General features: G+C 41.2%; 1 protein-coding gene across 9 annotated transcripts in view; it reads right to left on the reverse strand.

Moving 5' to 3' along the window:
* Pum2 (pumilio RNA binding family member 2) overlaps positions 1-18,158 on the reverse strand; it is a 75,178-nt gene extending 57,020 nt beyond the window's left edge. For 5 of the 9 annotated variants that reach the window (XM_021232427.2, XM_013119848.3, XM_013119850.3 and 2 more), the window contains exons 1-2: positions 18,017-18,158; positions 3,132-3,200 (exon numbers count right to left, since the gene is read on the reverse strand). In XM_021232427.2, coding sequence (XP_021088086.1) covers positions 3,132-3,182 — 51 coding nt within the window. In that variant the 5' untranslated portion in view covers positions 3,183-3,200; positions 18,017-18,158. Of the gene's footprint in view, positions 1-1,167; positions 1,242-2,071; positions 2,197-3,131; positions 3,201-17,615; positions 17,734-18,016 lie in introns of those variants that run through there. The other 4 variants (XM_040730984.1, XM_013119851.3, XM_021232424.2 and 1 more) reach the window with 4 other exon arrangements.
* Positions 18,159-19,723: the final 1,565 nt, after the last annotated feature.

Genomic DNA, 19,723 nt, shown 5'->3' on the forward strand with positions numbered 1-19,723 from the left:
ATATGTCGGGAGGCAGAAGCAGGCAGATCTCTGTTAAGAGACCAACTTGGTGTACAAGAGCTAGTTCCAGGACAGCCTCCAAAGCCACAGAGAAACCTTGCCTCGAAAAACCAAAAAATTAAAATAAAATAATAATAATAATAATACTGCAATCCTCTAAACACTATCTGAAATAGCTGATTTTCTTTATAGATTTTATTTTCTGAGACAGGTCTCTCTGTGTAGTCCTGGCACATGTAGCCCACACTGGTTTCGAACTCAAGAGATACCCTATTGCTAGTATTTAAGGCATGTGCCAACATGTTTGGATAATAAAGCTGTTTGATTCCACTTATCCCTAACAACTCAGATCAGCAAGAGCATTTGAATTAAGTCTTACTTCTGTTTTCAAAGAACTCAGCATTAATTGTATAGCTTAGTGAGATTTCTGCAAGAACAGAGGTTTCCTTAGTCCCTCTAATACATTTTCTACTCTATCACTCTATAAAAGATTGTGTTTTGGTTTTTGTTTAAGACAGGATCTTATTTTGTAGTTTTAGATAGCCTGGAATTCACAAAGAACCACCTACCTCTGCCTCCCTAGTGCTGGAATTAAAGGTGTTCATTACCATGCCAGGCTCTACTTGAATTTTAAGACACAATTTTTCTTTATATGTACCCTAGTAAACTGATGACAGTTAATAGGCACGTGCCTCTCAGTGTACTGGATTAAAATACTAATCTCTATACACACTAGTAAAGCCAAATACCCCTTTTTCTTATGGGTCTTGTTTGTTTGTTATAAGCCACATGATATAATGGAAATCAGTAGGTCTTTTGACAAAAGCATGCTATTGGGGGGCGGGAAAAGAAGAGTGAGTTTATGAATAGATAAACAAAGATTTGTTTCTGTTTTTAGATGAACAACTTAAGAAAATGGCCTCCTGATGATAGCTCAATAAACCAAACAAAAACTGTACAATAGAGATTATAACAGTTGAGACCCAATAAGCAAAACCTTATCTTTAAAAGGAAAGAACAGGGCAATCTATTAAGAAGGGGATTTTTTTTAACATTACAAAAACAACCCCAACAGGCAATTTTAGAAATTTCAGAAGCCAGAAAGTACAGGCTGCTTTAATTTATTCCATTGAGTGAATTCTGGAATAAAACAAACAAACACCTCACCTGTCGGTAAAGGAGGAGAAGACTGGTGAGAGAGAGACAGGCAAAGAAGGAAATCCCAGAAGGTTCCCTGCTGCCTGTGAGATGAGGAAAGATAGAAAGGCTTGTGGGAGAGAACCCAGAGACAGAAATTTGAGGTTTCTTAACTATCTCTTAGAGGTAACAATATTAATTGGTAAATTCTTTAAAAAAAGAAAAAGCAAAACTTGCTTATTTAAAAATTTATTTTTACTGGATGAAGGTCGCTGATAAAATTGGTGGCAGCCATCCACCAGACAGCAGGAAATTAAGGTCCTACAGCACTCTGGCTGTGCACATCTAATGTCTACTTATTGGATTTTAACCACAAAGGTATAAATATGGCTTTATCGCATGTTATTTTCACATAGAAAAAAGAGTTAATTTGTACATAAATCTATAATACACATGGAATAAATGTAGGGTTCTCACTCACTTTTACAAACACCAAGTTCAAGTCTGTCACAGACAGAAGACAGAAACGCTTCAGGAATGCTTTATTTTAGTATTTTAAGATAGGCCTTCCTACATAATCTAAACTGGCCTTGAGCTCAAGACTGTACTGCCTTGACCCACAAAATGCTAGAATTGCAGGCTTGTTCTACAGTGCCCCCAGACCTGCTGTTAAAGATATGCTACTCTACTTGCTAAAAGTCAAAGAAAACAAGTGGCAGGTAAAAAACAAAAGCCCTTCTAACTGTCTCTGTTTAGTCTACTTGAGTGTAAATAATGCTTGAACAGCCATTATGTTACAAGATAAAGGCTTTCTTGCAAGAGCAAAAAATATTCCCTCTCTCAAATTTTTCTTAGGGTCCAGATTAGGTTTTACCTTATGTACTGAACTAGCAAGTTTATTTTGGAAATACTTAGCTTAAGCACCTTAACTCACCCTTAAATCAGTCCTCTGAAAATGACAAACTCTTTGGAAAACGCTGTTCTGAAGAAAGGGAGGGTTAGCTAGCTGCAGGGTGCCCTCTTGTGGCCCAAAGGAGTGACTGGACTCTCTCTCTGCATCTGAAGAGCACAGCATTGGATGGAGTGAGTCTCATGAAGGTCTCTAATCTACTACAGTAAAATAATCTCCAGGAGCAAGCAATTAATTATACATCTTAGGTCTGTTTACTGTCATTTTCTACATCAAAGTCCACACTTGAGTGTGTAATATAGAACACAACAAAGCTATGTCCACAAGAGTTTTTATCAAAGTTTTCTAAAGTTCATTAGGAATATGGAAAACTAAGTATTTTAGATGCCTTAAAATATGTAATGGTATGGTTAACTGGGTGACCCAAAGAAAACCACAGATTAATAGAAAAGATAACATCCATTCAAAATTGTAGAGTACCTATTATGCTAAGCATTCAAAGCTAGCAATTTATAGGAGACAAATACAAAAACAAACTGTAATCAGTAACATAACGAAAGTATTTATAAAGAACTAAATAAGAAGTCAGATGAGAAAGTAATTAATTCTAATGCAGATAGCAATGGGATACCAGATACTGTGTCTTCCGTCGAGTCTTGCAGAAGACTAGAAGTTTACTAACAAATATCTTCAGTGAATAAGAGTTTTAGGAAAGAAGAGTAACAACCGAGCATAGCTAAAGCAAACAGCATACATATATAAAATGGCAGAATACGGTGTATTTCTTGAGCAGAGCTAACTCTAATTACATAATTCATTACCAAAATAGTAAGACATTAACCAAGTCAATCAAAATCACCTAGACACGGATAAGCACACTAATAATTACTTACTGGATTTAAGCTACAAAAATAAGCAACCCCCCTCCAAAAAAATTATTGACTACCCAAGTACATAACAGCAAGGGTGTTTTAAAAACCTATACATCTGAAAGCTGTAAATACTACTTCCAAGACTTATGGTTTAAAAAATAAACTTCAATGACTCAAAGATTAAAGTGAAACAATAATAGGTGAGTTCTTACCTCTCCCATTCCCCGAGATTCTAATGCAAGAGCTTGAAAATCATGATTCATTTCATCCACAGATCAAACCTGGTAAATAAAAATTGAAAATTAGCAGGACTTTAACAAAGTATTAACTATATTGTATGGGTATTAACACTAACTACTGCATTCCAAAATACATAAGAACAGATGATTCTATGAAGAAAGTTTTCCCCAAAATTACATGAGAACAAGCTACATTGAAATAGGTGAGTTTTTAAAAAAAATAATTGTGTGCCAACAGACCACTTATGTTCTTGTGTAACAGAAGAAAACAAAGTAAAAAACAAGAAAGGTAAAACCGGGCGTTGGTGGTGCACACCTTTAATCCCAGCACTCGAGAGGCAGAAGCAGGTGGATCTCTTCGAATTCGAAGCCAGCCTGGTCTACAGAGCAAGTGCCAGGATAGGCTCCAAAGCCACACAGAGAAACCCTGTCTCGAAAAAGGAAGGAAGGAAGGAAGGAAGGAAGGAAGGAGGGAGGGAGGGAGGGAGGGAGGGAGGGAGGGAGGGAGGGAGGGAGGGAGGGAGGGAGGGAGGGAGGAAACTAAGAGCCTATGTTTAAAAGAAAGATACATCAGAGTAGAATTTTGTTTTGTTTTTCCTTCCAGTGGTTTCTTTTGCTTGCTGGTTTTGTCCAAGGACAAGCAAGATGGGCTTTAAAACTCCTATAGCAAACCCACTTTCATAAGCCCTATAGTTTGGAGCAACCAGAGTTGCTGTATAACAAGGGAGGGGAGGGGAGAGGCAGGGAAGGGGAGGGAAGGATGGAAGGAAGAGAGGGAAGGACAGAAAAAAAAAGAACAAAATTTTACCTTTAAAATACATATGTAGATAACCCTGAAACTACAGGTCTAGAACTGATCCCAAGAAGGCCAATTACGGATATAAGCAAATTTCTGCTGCTGACCAGAAAATCAGGAACTTAGATTTTGAGTTACATCAAAATAAAGCCAACATTCTCCACAGAAGAATCTAACCCTCAACATATCAAGCATAAAGTCTGAAATTCAGAAACTAGAAAATGATGTAAAGCCAACAATTAAAGACAAATGCTGAAATCAGGCTGTGCTCTGCCTTAAGAGGCTCTGTCAAAACAGGGTTTAGCTGTGCAGCCCTGGCTGGCCTGGAACTCAGATCTGCCTGCCTCTCAAGTGCTGAGATCATGCCTACCTCCACCACAAGCAGCTTTTGACTTCATTGAGACATTGTGTGCCTAGGCAGATACATGAAAGCTACCATCTGTCCAGCACCACCTACATGGCAAACTAATAAATGACTTAGTCTGGGAGTAGAAAGAGTTCCACCCCATACATTTATCTGGATAAATTCAAACGTTAAGGGCACATGGGATTATTAAAACCACATCAGGAAAAATAAAGCCAAAAACTTATCAGATACATGAGGTCAAGACAAGACTATAACTGTCTCACCTGGACTGGATAAAAAGACAAACACCTAGCATTGTGATGGCAACCTCCCAATGAGCGGGGACGGACCGATGGCAAGTTGGTTTATCACCGAAACCTGAGTTTGAGGCCAGGCTCCTAACATAATGGGCAACACAATGGAACACACACACACACACACACACACACACACACACACACACACACACACACACACACACACACACACACACACACACACACACACACACACGACCTTCCTAGGGGCTTCAGCACGGTTTGGCTCCTGCTGTTGACAAGGTATGCTATCTACCCACCAGTCTGGACCTGCCTGCCATCTACTGTTTATTCATTTATCTTGATCAATCTTGCCCTTAGCTTTTTTTTACCTTACTCCTGCAGCTCAGCTCTGACCTTACAGCCTGACTATAACTAGCAGCCAGCAGTTTCCCCAACTGAGGTTATTTAACTTATAGACCCTGACGTCCAACTTTAGCCTCCCAGGCCTCTTTCCTTGAAACTCTGCCTTTTTAACCATTGCAGCTATTCTGTAACCTACATATATACATAATTTGAGAGGTTTATTTATTTATTATGTATACAGGGTTCCACCTGCATGTATACCTGCACGCCAGAAGAGGACACCAAATCTCATGGGGTTGTGACCAATCATGTGGTTGCTGGGAAATTTAACTCAGGACCTCTGGAAGAGCAGCCAGTGTCCTTAGCCACTGAGCCATCTCTCCAGTCCAATCATCTGAGAGTTAATGCTAATAAGATTGTAATAAAAGAATGTGTCAAGGAGAGCAGGAATACCTAGCAAACCATTGCCATTAAAAGTCATCCGGGCCGGGCGTTGGTGGCGCACGCCTTTAATCCCAGCACTCGGGAGGCAGAGGCAGGCGGATCTCTGTAAATTCGAGACCAGCCTGGACTACCAAGGAAGTTCCAGGGCAGCCTCCAAAGCCACAGAGAAACCCTGTCTCGAAAAAAAAAAAAAGTCATCCGGAGCCGGGCGGTGGTGGCACAGGCCTTTAATCCCAGCACTTGGGTGGCAGAGACAGGCGGGGATCTTTGTGAGTTCGAGGCAGGGCTGGACCGACAGCCTCCAAAACAATACAGAGAAACCCTGTTTCATAAAACCAAAAAAAAGTCATCTGGGTGCCCCCTCCACCCCTATTCGCAGTGAATTTACTGTTAAATAGTATGACAGACATTAAGGAAAGACACAAATGTGCTTGTCTGTGTTTCTGACAATGTGTTCATAACAATCAACCAACATCAAACTAAGGCATTACAGAATTATGAGATAACTTAAAGTAACTATCAACTGTACAAGATGAAGAAAAAACATGTTTCTAGTTAGTACACGAATCTGATTAGTGTCAACTTGACAGACTCTAGAAGGGACCTCTGGGAATGCCTATGGGGGATTGATTATCTTGATTGTATTCATTGAAGTGGGACTGACTGATCCTGAACTAAAGAAAATAGAGGAAGGGAACTAAGCACTAGAATCTTTCCCCCTATTTCCTGATTGTGGGTACCATGTGGAATTTATGCTGATGCTTTGACTCCCCTACTATGACAAACTGTACTTTTCACTTTGAGTTAAATATAAATCCTTTCTCAAGTCAGGCACGGTGTTGCACACCTTTGATCCCAGCACTTGGGAGGCAGAGGCAGGCAGATCTTCGTTGAGTTCAAGGCCAGCCTGATCAACACAGCGAGTTCCAGAACAACCAAGGGCTACAAAGAGAAACCTGTTTTGAGAACAGACAAAAAAACAAAAAACCCTTTCTCCTTGAAGTTGCTTTTGTCAGAGTATTTTATCAAAGAACCAAAAGAGAAACAAATACAAAATCTCGACAGTTAAAAGAAACTAGAAAAACAAGCAATGGAAATACTAAACTGAAAAAAATACCTCTTTCAATGTCAACTACTGACAGACTAGATAATAGAAGAGCCAATAAACTTGAAAGTAGAAAGTAGATAAAAGGATTTTTTGTTTGTTTGTTTTTTTCCGATACTGGGCTTCTCTGTGTAGCCTTGGCTATCCTGGAACTCATTCTTAGATCAAGCTGGCCTTGAACTCGAGAGGGAAAAAAGTAGGAAGGAAAATAAAAGCCACAAAGGATGGACAATGCCTGGAATCCCAATACCCAAGAGGCTGAAGCAGGAGGACTTCCAGGACAAGGACCAGCATAGACTACCTAGTGAGACCTTACCCTTTGTCATGTATTTTATGTATGACTGCCCTGTCTTCAAGCACAACAGAAGAGGAAATCAGGTTCCATTACAAATGGTTGTGAGCCACCATGTGGTTGCTGGGAATTGAACTACAGACCTACAAGAGCAGTCAAGTGATCTTAACTGCTTAACCACCTCTCCACCCCCAGAGACCTTGTCTTTAAAAAAACAAAGTTTCCTTTTTGAAGCTGGCTTGTCAGTAAGTAGGGTACATGTCTCTAATCCCAGCACTTTAGCAGAAGCATCGGGAATTCAAGGTCATCATTCTTGGCGGCACAATCACTTCAGGGGCTGGCTAGGCTTTGTCTTAACTCACCACTAACAACAGGGGCCAGGAAAATGGCTCTGTGAATAAAGATTCTTTGCTGCCAAGGCTCCCCAGAACTAAATGGTATATGAATAAATGTCTCCCAACTGTCTGGCATCCACAGTTGTGTAACATGTGTGCCTACCCCCAAACACACACATGTTTTTGTACATTTCTTTAAGGGTAAAATATAAAATAAAAATGGAGGAAGACTGTGATAACCCTGTACTACTTCATGACAGAGATTCCACCAGGACCTACAATACTGAAATGTGTACTGGGTGACTCAGCTGCGAACATGAGAGCCCTTCCTAGGCTAAATGACAACAAACTCTGGGTCTGCAGTGTGCAGCAGGACTGACAAGTGCAACACTGCCTAAGTACTAGTGCATCTAAACACACTGAAATACAGCAATAAATGAACAAAGAGTAATGTGAAGACCTGGAACATTACTTGCATTTCAGTGACCCAGAAACCACAGATCTCTTTCAAAGATATTAGTACCTACCATTTAATTAAATCAATAAAAACCTATCAAATGTTTCTACATGAAAACGTTCAGCTCCTTGAAGATGAGATCTCAGAGATCAAACCCTTAAGAAGGCAAAATAAACATACATTTCCATAAAGGCAAATAAGGCCTCCCATTAAAACTCCCTTTAAAAAAAACCACCAAGAATTATATTTGTCATCATTTTTCATATTACAAGTCATTCACTCTTTCAATTGCTTTATTTGAGAAACAAAATAGTGCTTATGAAACTAATTTATTTTGGAAAAAAATACTATCGAGATCAACATACTTCAACCACACAATGAAAAATTTCCCCATAATGAGTACAAAGTATTTTGACCTAAGTTTTAATCAGTCAGCTTTCCCCCAACAGTCAATAGAATCTCTCACTCAAGTTTATACTAGAGATCATTATATGTGTAGGTGAATACAATCCAATGAAGTAGAGATTATATTCCTACAAATTAGAAAATGATAGCATATTAACACTAACATATTAATAAGGTAACATCAGATGTTAATAGACAAAAGTTATTAAACAGCAGAGAAATCAGTATAATCAAGACTTCAAAAGCCTCATGACCTTCCCATAACAACAAAGCAAACCATCACTGAAGCAGTATTATCATTTTATATCAAGTTTACCCTCAAAAGGCTTACATACTGAAGGTTCAGTTCTCAAAGGCAGTGTCTAGAGGTGGATCTTTTGGAAAGTGACTGGATTATGAGAAAGGCCTGGTTAGTGCACTGCTAACATTCATGATTTGATCCAATTATTGGGGGCTGAGAACATTAGACTGTGGATCCTATCTGAAAACTCAAAGGTAATTCAGAAAGTGCCTTTTAAAGACTTATTTCCTCTCCTGTCCCTTCCCTTTCGACTCTGCTCACTTTCCTGAACTGCCAGTTCAGTGGCATTACTCTATCATGAAGTTGTTGTCTCACCACAGGCCCAGCAACCAAGAAACAACCCATCATGGAAACTACACAAATCATTCCTCTTTTTATTGCTCCATTTATTTGGCACAGCCATAGAATGCTAACTAACAAAGTTGGTATAAATATTTGGTTCTTTAAAAAATATCTTTGTCTTATCTTTCTTTAGCTTACACTTTATAAGTCACCTGAACATCAATCTTACCTAGCAGTTCTATCTCTGTATGGGTAAATCCTTCAAGAGTGAATCAAACAGCCCAGGTTTCCAACTAAAGTTGTTTTATCATCAACATAGCATAACAGAAACCCAAATCATTGTCAGGCAATGCTGCCAATACACCTTTAATCACAGTGGTTGGAAGACAGAGGCAGGTAGATCTCTTGTGAATTAAAGGCCAGTATTGTCTACAGAGTTCCAGAACAGCCAGGGCTAAAAGACAGAAACTGCCTCGAAAACAAAACAACAACAAAGAAACTCAAATCTAAAGAACTAGAATATATGACTACACAAAGCTGAAACATGAGTGCTTCCTAGAATATTAACTGCCTACCTCAATGAGTGACTTTATTTAAAAATCAATATAAAATCATTGTACCTAAGTTTCTATTCTGGGAATTTGCCTCATGCAAACAGCAGCATTAATAAAACAGAATTAACTACTTACCCAGTAGTGCTTAACTGAACAATCCAAGTTCAACAGAAAAAAAATAGTTTAATGGTAACAAAAGGCCATGGACTTTTTAAAAACATGAAAATTAAAGCTATATGTATTAATACAGTATTATATTTTAAAAAATACCAAATACCAATTAATACAGCTTAAAAGATTTTTCTTTCAAAATTTTCAATGTGCATCTTTCTTTGGGGGACAGGGCAAAACAGAACTTCATGAAACCCAGGGTGGTTTCAAATTAACTATATAAGCAAATGACCCTGAACTCCTGATATTCCTGCCTCCAGTTTCTAAGTGCTGGAATTACAGGCATACCTCACGCCACCAGTTCCCTCTTCAATACATTTAAGACAGGTTTTTCTCTGACACCCAGTAGCTCTTTTGTTAGCTCTGACACATGCTTTAACCATCAATCAATGTGGTTTGCTCAATGAAGGCTGAGAAACTTATAGATTTAAACCAAGTATCACCACAGCCTTTTCTGTGTTGTGCTGTGTGAGGACCGTATCTACTTTTTTTTTTTTTTTTTTTTTTTTGGTTTTTCGAGACAGGGTTTTTCTCTGTATTGTTTTGGAGGCTGTCCTGGAACTCACTCTGTAGACCAGGCTGGCCTCGAACTCACAGAGATCCGCCTGCCTCCCGAGTGCTGGGATTAAAGGTGTGTGCCACCAACGCCCGGCGTATCTACTTGTTAACATACATGTGTAAGCCAGAGGTAAATATTAAGTTATCTTTATGTATTGAGACAAGGCAAGAGCTAAACTTCAAGTCTTGAAATTCATCAATTCAGCCAAGTTGTCTGGACAATGAATTTCAGTAATAGGCTTGTTTCCACCCAGCCCCATAAACAGGGTTGTAGACATGCATGACCATGCCTGGCTTGTTATGTGGGCTATCCCAGAACCCAAAGTCAGATCTTCATGCCTACATGCCAGGGACTTTACTAAGCCAGTTCTCCATCTCCCATCATAACTTTTATGTAAATGAAACAATATTATTTCAGCTGGGCGTTGGTGGCACATGCTTTTAATCCCAGCACTTGTGAGTTGGAGGCCAGCCTGGTCTACAGAGCAAGTTCCAGGACAACCTCCAAAACAATACAGAGAAACCCTGTCTCAAAAAACCAAAAAAAAAAAAAAGAAAAAGGAAAAAAAAGAAGCAATATTATTTCTAGTAATTTTCAAGACAACTTAAAAAGATGAATGTTTTTATATATATATAGCAATTTTTCCAAATAGGTTAAATACATTATGATTTGCAACATTATAACAACTTTGTAACAGTTAAAAGCTTTAAGTATTATAGTTCATGAAATAGTATGGTTTATACAAATCTTTGAATTGAATAAAGGAGTCTTTCAGGTAATAATAAATTGTAATTTAAAAACTCACTCATATAAACCATAAATTGCTGATTATTTACTTCTCAGTAACTGTCAGTGAGATGAAACAATCAAATATCCTAAAGATGACAAACTCTGAGGCTGGAGAGATGGCTCAGCAGTTAAGAGCACTTCCCTTACTGACTGCTTTTTCAGAGAACCTAGATTCAATTCTCAACACCCACATGGCACTCACAATCATTTCTAACTATAGTTCTGGGGGATCTAACATTTTTCTGATTTCCTTAGGCACCAGGTACACATATAGTGTGCAGTCATACACACAGGCAAATTACCTATACACAAAAAATAAATAAAACCTTAAATTTTATATTGCAGCTTTTAAAAAAACTTTAATAAAATATTACTTTAAAAGGAGGAGGGTCTGAGCTGGGAATTGGTAGTGCACACCTTTAATCCCAGCACTCGAGAGACAGAGGCAGAAGATCTCTGAGTTCGAGGCCAGCCTGGTCTACAGAGCAAGTTCCAGGACAAGACTCCAAAGCTACAGAGTGCTGAAATTAAAGGCATGTGCCACCACCACTCTGGCAAGACTAGTCAATAAATTCTAAATGGACATTAACTTTTATCTAAGACAAAAAAGACGGGCTTACTGTAAAGCCTAATGACCAGAATTCCATACCCAGACCCCAAATCGTAGAAAGAAAATTCACTCAAGTTGACTCCCCCTCACACACATAATAAAGTGAAATTTAAAAAAAATAAATAAAAGAAAAATAAGGTATGAACATCTTTCAATATCCAAAATATAACTCTGCTTCCTAAATACAGAAGTGGTGTGACAAGGCAGCTGCTTGCCACTGCAGACATACCTTCCCCCACAATAATGAAATGATCCAAGGGCCTGTCAGTGCCAAAGATCTATTTGATTATATTGAATGGGTTTGTGATGTCAGAAGCTCCATTACCTGCCATCTGAAATGCCTCAAGATTCCTACAAATTCTCAGATCATGACCTTGGAAGAAAAAGCCCAATTTCAGCTGCATACTATGAAGGACAATGACACCCACAACACTGACTTCAGTTACCTTCTAAATAGCCAGAAAGGGTTAAAACATGGTACTTAGTTTAAATCTTCCTGAACTATAATCCTGGGGGTCCAAGGTCTAAACAAATATCCAAATTAGATGACTCCATTATGGTGAGCTCCTGTTGCTCCATTCATACCTGTCAATTCTCTCCCATCAGAGTCACTAAACATAAATCCCTTTAAACTGAATAATAAATCTTTTTTGTTGTTGTTTTTCAATACAGGGTTTCTCTATAGCTTTGGAGGCTGTCCTGGAATTCGCTGGGTAGATCAGGCTGGCCTCAAACTCACAGAGATCCACCTGCCTCTGCTTCTCCAGTGCTGGGATTAAAGGCACCACCACCACCATGGCTGAATAATAAATCTTTATTCGTATCACCATTATTGTGTGTGTGTGTAATGACAAGAGTGTGTGGATGACTCTACCACAATACTTGTGTGGAGGTCAAAGAACAACTTGACAGTCAGTGCTCTCCTTCCAATTTACATGAGTTTGGGAAAATATACTTAGGCTGTCAGGCTTGCATGGGGAACATCTTTCTTTACTAAGTCACTGGCCCTAACTTCTCTGATTCTTTCCAGATTCAGCCATATCTATGTAAAGCTTTTCCTGATCACTGTATTCTCTACCTCAAGAGTCCACAGCCACTTTTGCAGTATCACCTGACAATTAACACACTGCACTAAAATCCCAAGTTAACCCTTTCTTTACAGTATAAATTCCTTAAGAACTGGACTGTGGTGGCACAGGCCTTTAATACCAGCACTCAGGAAGCAGAGGCTGGCAAATCTCTGCTGAGTTTGAGGTCAGCCTGGCCTATAGAGCTAGTTTCAGGACAGACAAGAGCTGTTACACAGAGAAGCACTGTCTCGACCCCCCCCCAAAAACCCCACCCAACAAGAAGTACTAATAACCAACATCTAAGGACAGTGTAGCTCATGACCAACCTACAATCCTCAAACAAGTGTGCTTCTGAGAGTGTACCTTAATGAAAAGACAGAACATTTCAGAAAACAAATATACTATATTCTTCAACATCCCCTGAATACTTTCTCAACAAGAATTCTGAATTTAAAGTGGCAATTTATTTTTAGCAAGAGCTTAGAGTACTCTTCTTTTGCTGGTGTAGAAGCCACAGAATTTAAAATTATAGTACTTTGTCTCCATTCTTTGAAAATCAATTACATTGTGTTTCAGTCAAAAGGTCCAAGCCAAGTATAGCAGTTTACCTGTATCCCAGCATTTGTTAGTCTCAGGGGGTTCTAGACCAACTTAGGCTATATAAGATCCTACTCTTTACCCTACTCCACCTCATCCACCCCCAAAATACAAGAAAACTGTAGGAAAAACCTAGACCTATTGTCTAACTTCAGAACTTCATGCAGAACTGTGAATGGATTCAGATTTTACTACAGAAACGTCCTGCATTTAATTACAAAAGTAGAGATAAAATAATAGAGAAGTTTAAGTAGCTCCTACCTGTATCTAATTTTTGTTTTTGGAGTTTTTGGAGACAGAGTTTCTCTGCGTAGCCCTTGCTGGTTTTGAACTGTGAGATATGCCTGCTTCTGCCTTCCTAATGTTGGGATTAATGGCATGTGCCACCACTGCCTGGTATATTTCATTTTTTTTGTAGTTGTGTCAAAAATCATATTCAGTCTATTTCTCTACTTAGTTTTGACTACCTGTTACAGGGTTATACATAGATTAACTGCCTCTATATTTCACTTAGCTATCTGTATTATCTCAATAAAATCAACTGTACCTTAGTTAAGACTCATTTATTCCTAATAAGTCTTTTGGAAATGGTGTCAAAGGAATAAGGAGGTATCAGTAAAGCACCTGAGTTGAGATCCCCAAAACCTACATACAGCCAGATCCCCGTCCTATGGTGGGTAGGAGACAGAAACAAGAGAAACCCATAAAGCTCCAGCCAGCCTGTTGTGTGCAATAACAAATAAGAGACTCCAGTTGCAACATACCAAATGTTATCCTGTGATCTCAACACATGTATGTGGCACATTCATTCTATGCTCTAACACTCAAAAAAAGAACTTGCTACTCTTGGCAAGCCAACTACAACAGAAACCAGGCTTTTTAAAGAACAATAAGTACAGAAATAATACTCTCCTACTTTCCCAATCCCACCATATTATGTATTTGTTGGTTGACAGTCTGTTACAGGTTTTATTCCTTCCAAGGATATCCAAACTTTGATATGTGACACAACATTGTCATCTATGAACGCCATAATGTATTTAAGTGAGTTTAAGGTTTTATGCTGAGTTCCACTCATAGCTATTCTTGACCACATGCAGCTGAAGGGCAGTGCTGAGTAGAGATGGTCTTGTAGTGTATCAGAGCATAGCCAAGTACACTAAATCCTCTCCAGGAAACAAATTTGGGGGGGATCAGTGTAGAGTCCAAGCATGTACTTTGCCAGAAAGTAGGTGATAATGACCTTGTTTCTTCCTGTCCCACATGCATTCAATTAAAATATACTGACACCTTTCTGTATTTGATATTACTTTACTGTTTTGTAATTGGTAGTTAGTGTGGCAGGCCCATCAGGTGGACACAGCTGGATGTTTCTCAGTACTCTAAAGTCTTTTATCTTTCCACAAAAGAATAGAAAAGTGAAAATATGTGCAATGGATTAAGAATACAGTAGCACCTGGGTGGTGGAAGTGCTAGCCTTTAATCCCACTGCCTGAGAGGCAGAAACAGGTTGATCTAGGTGAGTCCCAGGCCAGCCTGGTCTAAAGAGGGAGTTCCAGGACAGGCTTCAAAGCTACACAGAGAAACCCTGACTAAACAAGCAAGCAAACAGAAAACAACAAAAAGACTTGCAGAATGGGGCTAACTAAAGAAACAATCCTTTTGTCCACATGCTTGACCAGTCAATAAATCACTTTAAATGTTTGTTTTTTCGAGACAGGGTTTCCCTGTATTGTTTTGGAGGCTGTCCTGGAACTCGCTCTGTAGACCAGGCTGGCCTCAAACTCACAGAGATCTGCTTGCCTCTGCCTCCCAAGTGCTGGGAGCCATTTTAGACTCAAAAAAGGGAGTCAGGCAAGCGTCAAACAAAATTACTCATTTAAAAAGTCAATGAAATAAAAGTGTCCAGAATTCAGTTAAAATGTAAAGTGACTATAAGGTGATATGTTAACTAGGTAAAGCCTAAATTTTCATTTATAAATAAGTTCAATCTCTTGAATCATATTGGAGGGAGAAGTATTATCTCATATTTAAATATTCTATTTTCTGTGAAAAATTAAGAAAAAGCATTGTACACCTACGTCCACACACTAGAAAGGTTTGAAGACACTTTTATAAGTTCACTTTTCAACCACAAAGCAGTAAATTTTTGTTTGTTTGTTTGGTTGGTGTTTTAAGACAAGGTTTCTCTGTATTGTTTTGGAGGCTGTCCTGGAACTTGCTCTGTAGACCAGGCTGGCCTCCAACCAAAGCAGTAATTTTTTAAAAACTGACTTGTCACTATAAACAGTACTATCAGACCATTATAGTTTGAACATTTTTCTACTGCACCAGAATTCAGAACCTACTGAACTGAGGCAAGTTAGACTGATGGTAATCAAACAATCTGCTTTGATGCACAGTCACAGTTAGCATTAGACAACTACTAGACAATACACAACACAACTACAGTCCTCTCCTATAAAAAGAAGCTGTCAGGTGGACGTTGGTGGCGCACACCTTTAATCCCAGCACTTGGGAGGCAGAGGTAGGCGGATCTCTGTGAGTTCGAGGCCAGCCTGGTCTACAGAGCAAGTTTCAGGACAGCCTCCAAAACAACACAAGGAAATCCTGTCTCCAAAAACAAAAAAACCAACAAAAAAAGAAACTGTCTATCTTGGTTGGTCTCATGAGGGAGAACACATTTTCTGCAGGGGGCATGCTCCCAAGAAAAAGAAGGAAATCGTTAGCATTGCTTTTAATTCCCTCTTACAATTCACCTAATAGACAAACAAGGAGAAAAGACAGTCAGAGTAGGCCAGGCAGTTTTAATGCCTTCTTAAAAGTTTGAAATAAGGTATCTATTTAACATCACAAGCTAATTTACCCACCTACAAGGGCAACCTTTTTACTAACCTGTTAGTAAAATGGTCTCAAGGTGTGAATGAATGCAGGTTTTTCTAGTATGAAATATACAAAATATTTCCCTGTTTTAGAAACCCAATGAAATTCTAAATTAGGAGGCATGAAGATGTTGAGTTCTACATAAACCAACCTCCTTTCCAGATTACTACTTAAAAAGAAGGCAGGGTATGTACATAGATGGTAGAGCACTCTCTTTAGTAGGCACAAGGTCATAAATTCTAACAACACTATTGTCTACACACACAGAGGTAGTCTTGGTTGACCAGTTCTGGATATCACAGCTGGCCTAAATCGCTTAGTACTTCCGATAACTTGGATAAATACACACTTAAAAGACAATCTCAACTCTAGAAAGATTAATATGCAAGTATCAAAGGTTCAAAAATCTACGTTTTTGTGTCGTTATTCATAAGTTACTTTACAATCTTGCACAGGCAAGGCAGTAAAGGCCTGCAACAGTCTAACAACCTGAGTTCCATCTGCGGGAGCCACATGGTGGGAGAAATGACACCCACAATTTGCCCTCTGACCTCCATACATGTGCCACAAATACACGAACAAAAAGTCACATAAAAGTGTAATATAATTTTTAAGAAGTTACTTTGAATGCTTACTAATACTGAACCACCTAAAGGAACTTTTGACTCAAGACAAAGAAAATTTCATTAAAAACTAAACAGCTTAGATTGTCTGAAAAAGTTAAAAGTGATCATGGCAAATCCATTTAAGGTAAATCAGACTGGGACACAAAATAAGAAATGTAAAACAAAAACCCTGAATATTGCAGCAGATTTTTGAAATACAAAGTTATTTTAACTTTTTCATGTGGAGGAGCTGTGCTCCAAAACACCAAGACTACACAAAACTTAATTTCCCCGAAAATTAATTTTAAAGACATTCCTGCAAAAAAGAACACGCCGTCAATTATATGACTGTCCGTCCACATGACGTAAGTCACTTATAAAAAACAAGATATTAGACTAGCAACAGAGGATCATTACTAACCAATTAAAAATATCCATCTTAGTATTTTTAAACAGCATTCCTGGCCAGAATTTTCTTTATCATCCTCCAATTCACGCGGTCACATGGTGAATGAAGAGTCACGAATCTAAGCCATGAACAAGCTTTTAGCATGCCAAGGTAACTCCTTAAAACCGCTTTCGTGACACACTGTATCTTTCCAGGCTTTAGATCCTTTCAAGTATTTAAAAGCACTCCCCCCTAAACCCTTACAGAAAACCTCTGCCTCCAGATTTCTTAAAATCTGAAGGAACTGTCAAGGCACTATTTTGTCTTCTTGCACATAAAATGTCCGCAATCCATTCCCTATCCCAAAAGTCCAAATGTGTTACAGAACAATAGTCTAAGTTAAGAAAAATAGGGTTTTCTTAGCTGTGTTCTTGGAAAGAAGCACCAACTTTACACGTGTTTGGACATCGACTCCGTTTATTTCCCCCCACCCCCAGCCGCCGCCGCCCGCCCAAATCTCTCCGTTTTCGCACCCCAAACTAAGGCTCAAATGATCTCAAGTCGCAGATCTGGCCTTCGGCTTTAAAGTTAACACGTCCTTCGGAGCACCGAAAGATGTTCCTCTTAAACAAAAAAAACACCTCGCTCCTTACTAAGGCACCAGAACGGGCCGAATCCCGGTCCCCATTTCCTTTCACATCCACGTCCGTCTGCGCCCGAGGCTTTCTTGGACGCTCGCAGGGCTGGAGGAACAAGCCCCCCCTCCCGACCCCGGCCCGCCGCCCACCCACCCACACCCCACACCCGTTGTTTCTTCTAAAACCACTCCTTTCCGCTTCACCCACTTGCGACTCGAGCGTTTCCCTGGCTCCACCGTGCTTCTCCCAGACTGCGGGACCCCAAGGGCTGAGGCTGGAAGGCATACGGCTTTGGTCGCTAAGGCCGCCGAAGCGGGTCCGGCCGGGCCAGCCAGGCAGCCAGGCAGCCAGGCAGGCGCAGGGCGCGGGAAGGAAGCGGGAAAGCGGCGAGCGGCGCCCCCTCCCCCGCCAGCGCACACCCCCTTCCGGCTCCCCTCCCCCGGCGGCATTGTGCGAGCGGGGCCCAGGCCGCAGCCCGCCGCCGACACCCGCCCAGGCCGGGCCTGTTCCCGCCCGAGGCCTGCTCCCGTTCGAGGCCGCCACACAAAGCCCGGGGCCGGCGCCCGCGGCGCCCACGGACGACACGCAGCGAGCGCGGGCTGACTTACAGGGCTGCTTGCGGCCGCGCTGCCTCAGCCGGGCGACACCACCGACCGTTGGGCACCGGCGGCGACGCTCTCGGCCGGCCGTCCTCCCCCTCCGCCTCCGGTGGCGGCGACGTCTTCTTTCTCCTCCTACCTCCCTCCCCCCCACCCCACCTCCTTCTTCTCCTCCCCCCTCCTCCTCCGAACCACCGAAGTACCGAGGGTGAGGCACAGAGACTCACAACAACATGGCTGCCGCCGCCGCCTCCCCTCCCCTCCCTCCCCGCCCACCGGCCGCGCGCAAAGCACTGCGGGAGAAAAAGGGAGGGGTGGGGAAGCGCTCACCCAGACGCGGCGCCTCTCAGTGAAGTGCGTAGCTTCTCCCGCGCGGCGGGCGTGCGGGGAGGCGGGGGGGGGGGAGGAGGGCGGCCGAGGCTCTGCGCGTGCGCGCCATCGCGGCGCCCTCCTTGCGCGTGCGGCCGCCATCAGGCGTGCGCTGCCCCGGCCTTTGCCTTGTGTGTTTAGGGCTAGGCTCCGTGCTCGGTCCCTGGAGCCCCGCTCCCGGGGTAGATCAATACCTGGTATGGTCCCGGTGCTGCAAACCCCTGCTCTCCCGTTTGAGGCTACATTTATTCATCCTCCTCTTCCTCCCGGATATTTCATTGTTCTCCCCAGACTGCCTGTGCAAGCCCTGCTGCCCACGCCCCCAAACTTGGGGTACGTCTGGCGCTTCACTTCCGCGATGCTGGCACCTACAGGAGCTAGACCTTAATACAGGCCCCCACCGTTCACCATTTAGCTCCCCTTTTATCCAGATGTTGGTGATTTAGGTGTGAAAAATGCACCCCTCAAATGTCTGTCTACTGTCTAGACTCCTAGTGACTTCTCAGTAGGCAAGTGTTGCCAACTCCCCGCAAAGGAGGAGACCCCGGGTACTGGGTAAGCACAAAGGAAACTAACTTGCTCTAAGTATCAGACTAAATGGTTTCTTGTCAACAGTTTACAGACTCCAGACCCGCCCTGGTGAGGCATGGCTTCCTTGAAATCTGCAGAGAATAGCAATGACTCTAAAGATTTGGTCGCAGTCATTGGGACCACTGCCTATCGCAGCTCTCTTGGAGAGCATAGGCACTTGTGGACTAGATCTTGATGGTTTACCATTGATTTTGACATTTTTGTACTTCATAAATATCCAGGGCCTTGAAATTGCCCTGTTTTAATATGTCTTCTCTAGGCAGCCGTGAGTTCCACCGGGTCAGGGACTATGAGTGTTTCGTTCATGTAATGTCTCCTAGTGCCTGTTAAACACAGGAGGTCTTTGGGTTTAAACGGACTGGCATTAAAATTTATCTTCGTGTGGTATCGCTTTGACAGAATACCAAATCAGGTAATCTATAAAGAAAAGAAATGTACTTCTGAAGCTTCTGCAGACTACAAAGTCCAATGGCTAAATTGCCACTCTCTGGCGACATCCTTGATGGTTTGTACTCCCATGGTGAAATGCAACAGGAAAATAGAACAGGAGAGAAGGCGTTGGGCTTGCTTTTATAATAACCCACTCAAGATAACATATTCCCTTATTAGTGACACTTAATTCATGAAGGAGAGACCTTTGACCTAATTCCACCTCTTTTTAAAAATGTATATTCATGTCTTTGTGTGTGCGGGTGCATGTGTGTATGCATGGCACTTGGGGACCAGAAGTTGATTGTCAATAGGTGTCTTCCCCAA

Source organism: Mesocricetus auratus, unplaced genomic scaffold (assembly GCF_017639785.1).
Source record: "Mesocricetus auratus isolate SY011 unplaced genomic scaffold, BCM_Maur_2.0 Super-Scaffold_100024, whole genome shotgun sequence".
NCBI classification, from domain to species: domain Eukaryota; kingdom Metazoa; phylum Chordata; class Mammalia; order Rodentia; family Cricetidae; genus Mesocricetus; species Mesocricetus auratus.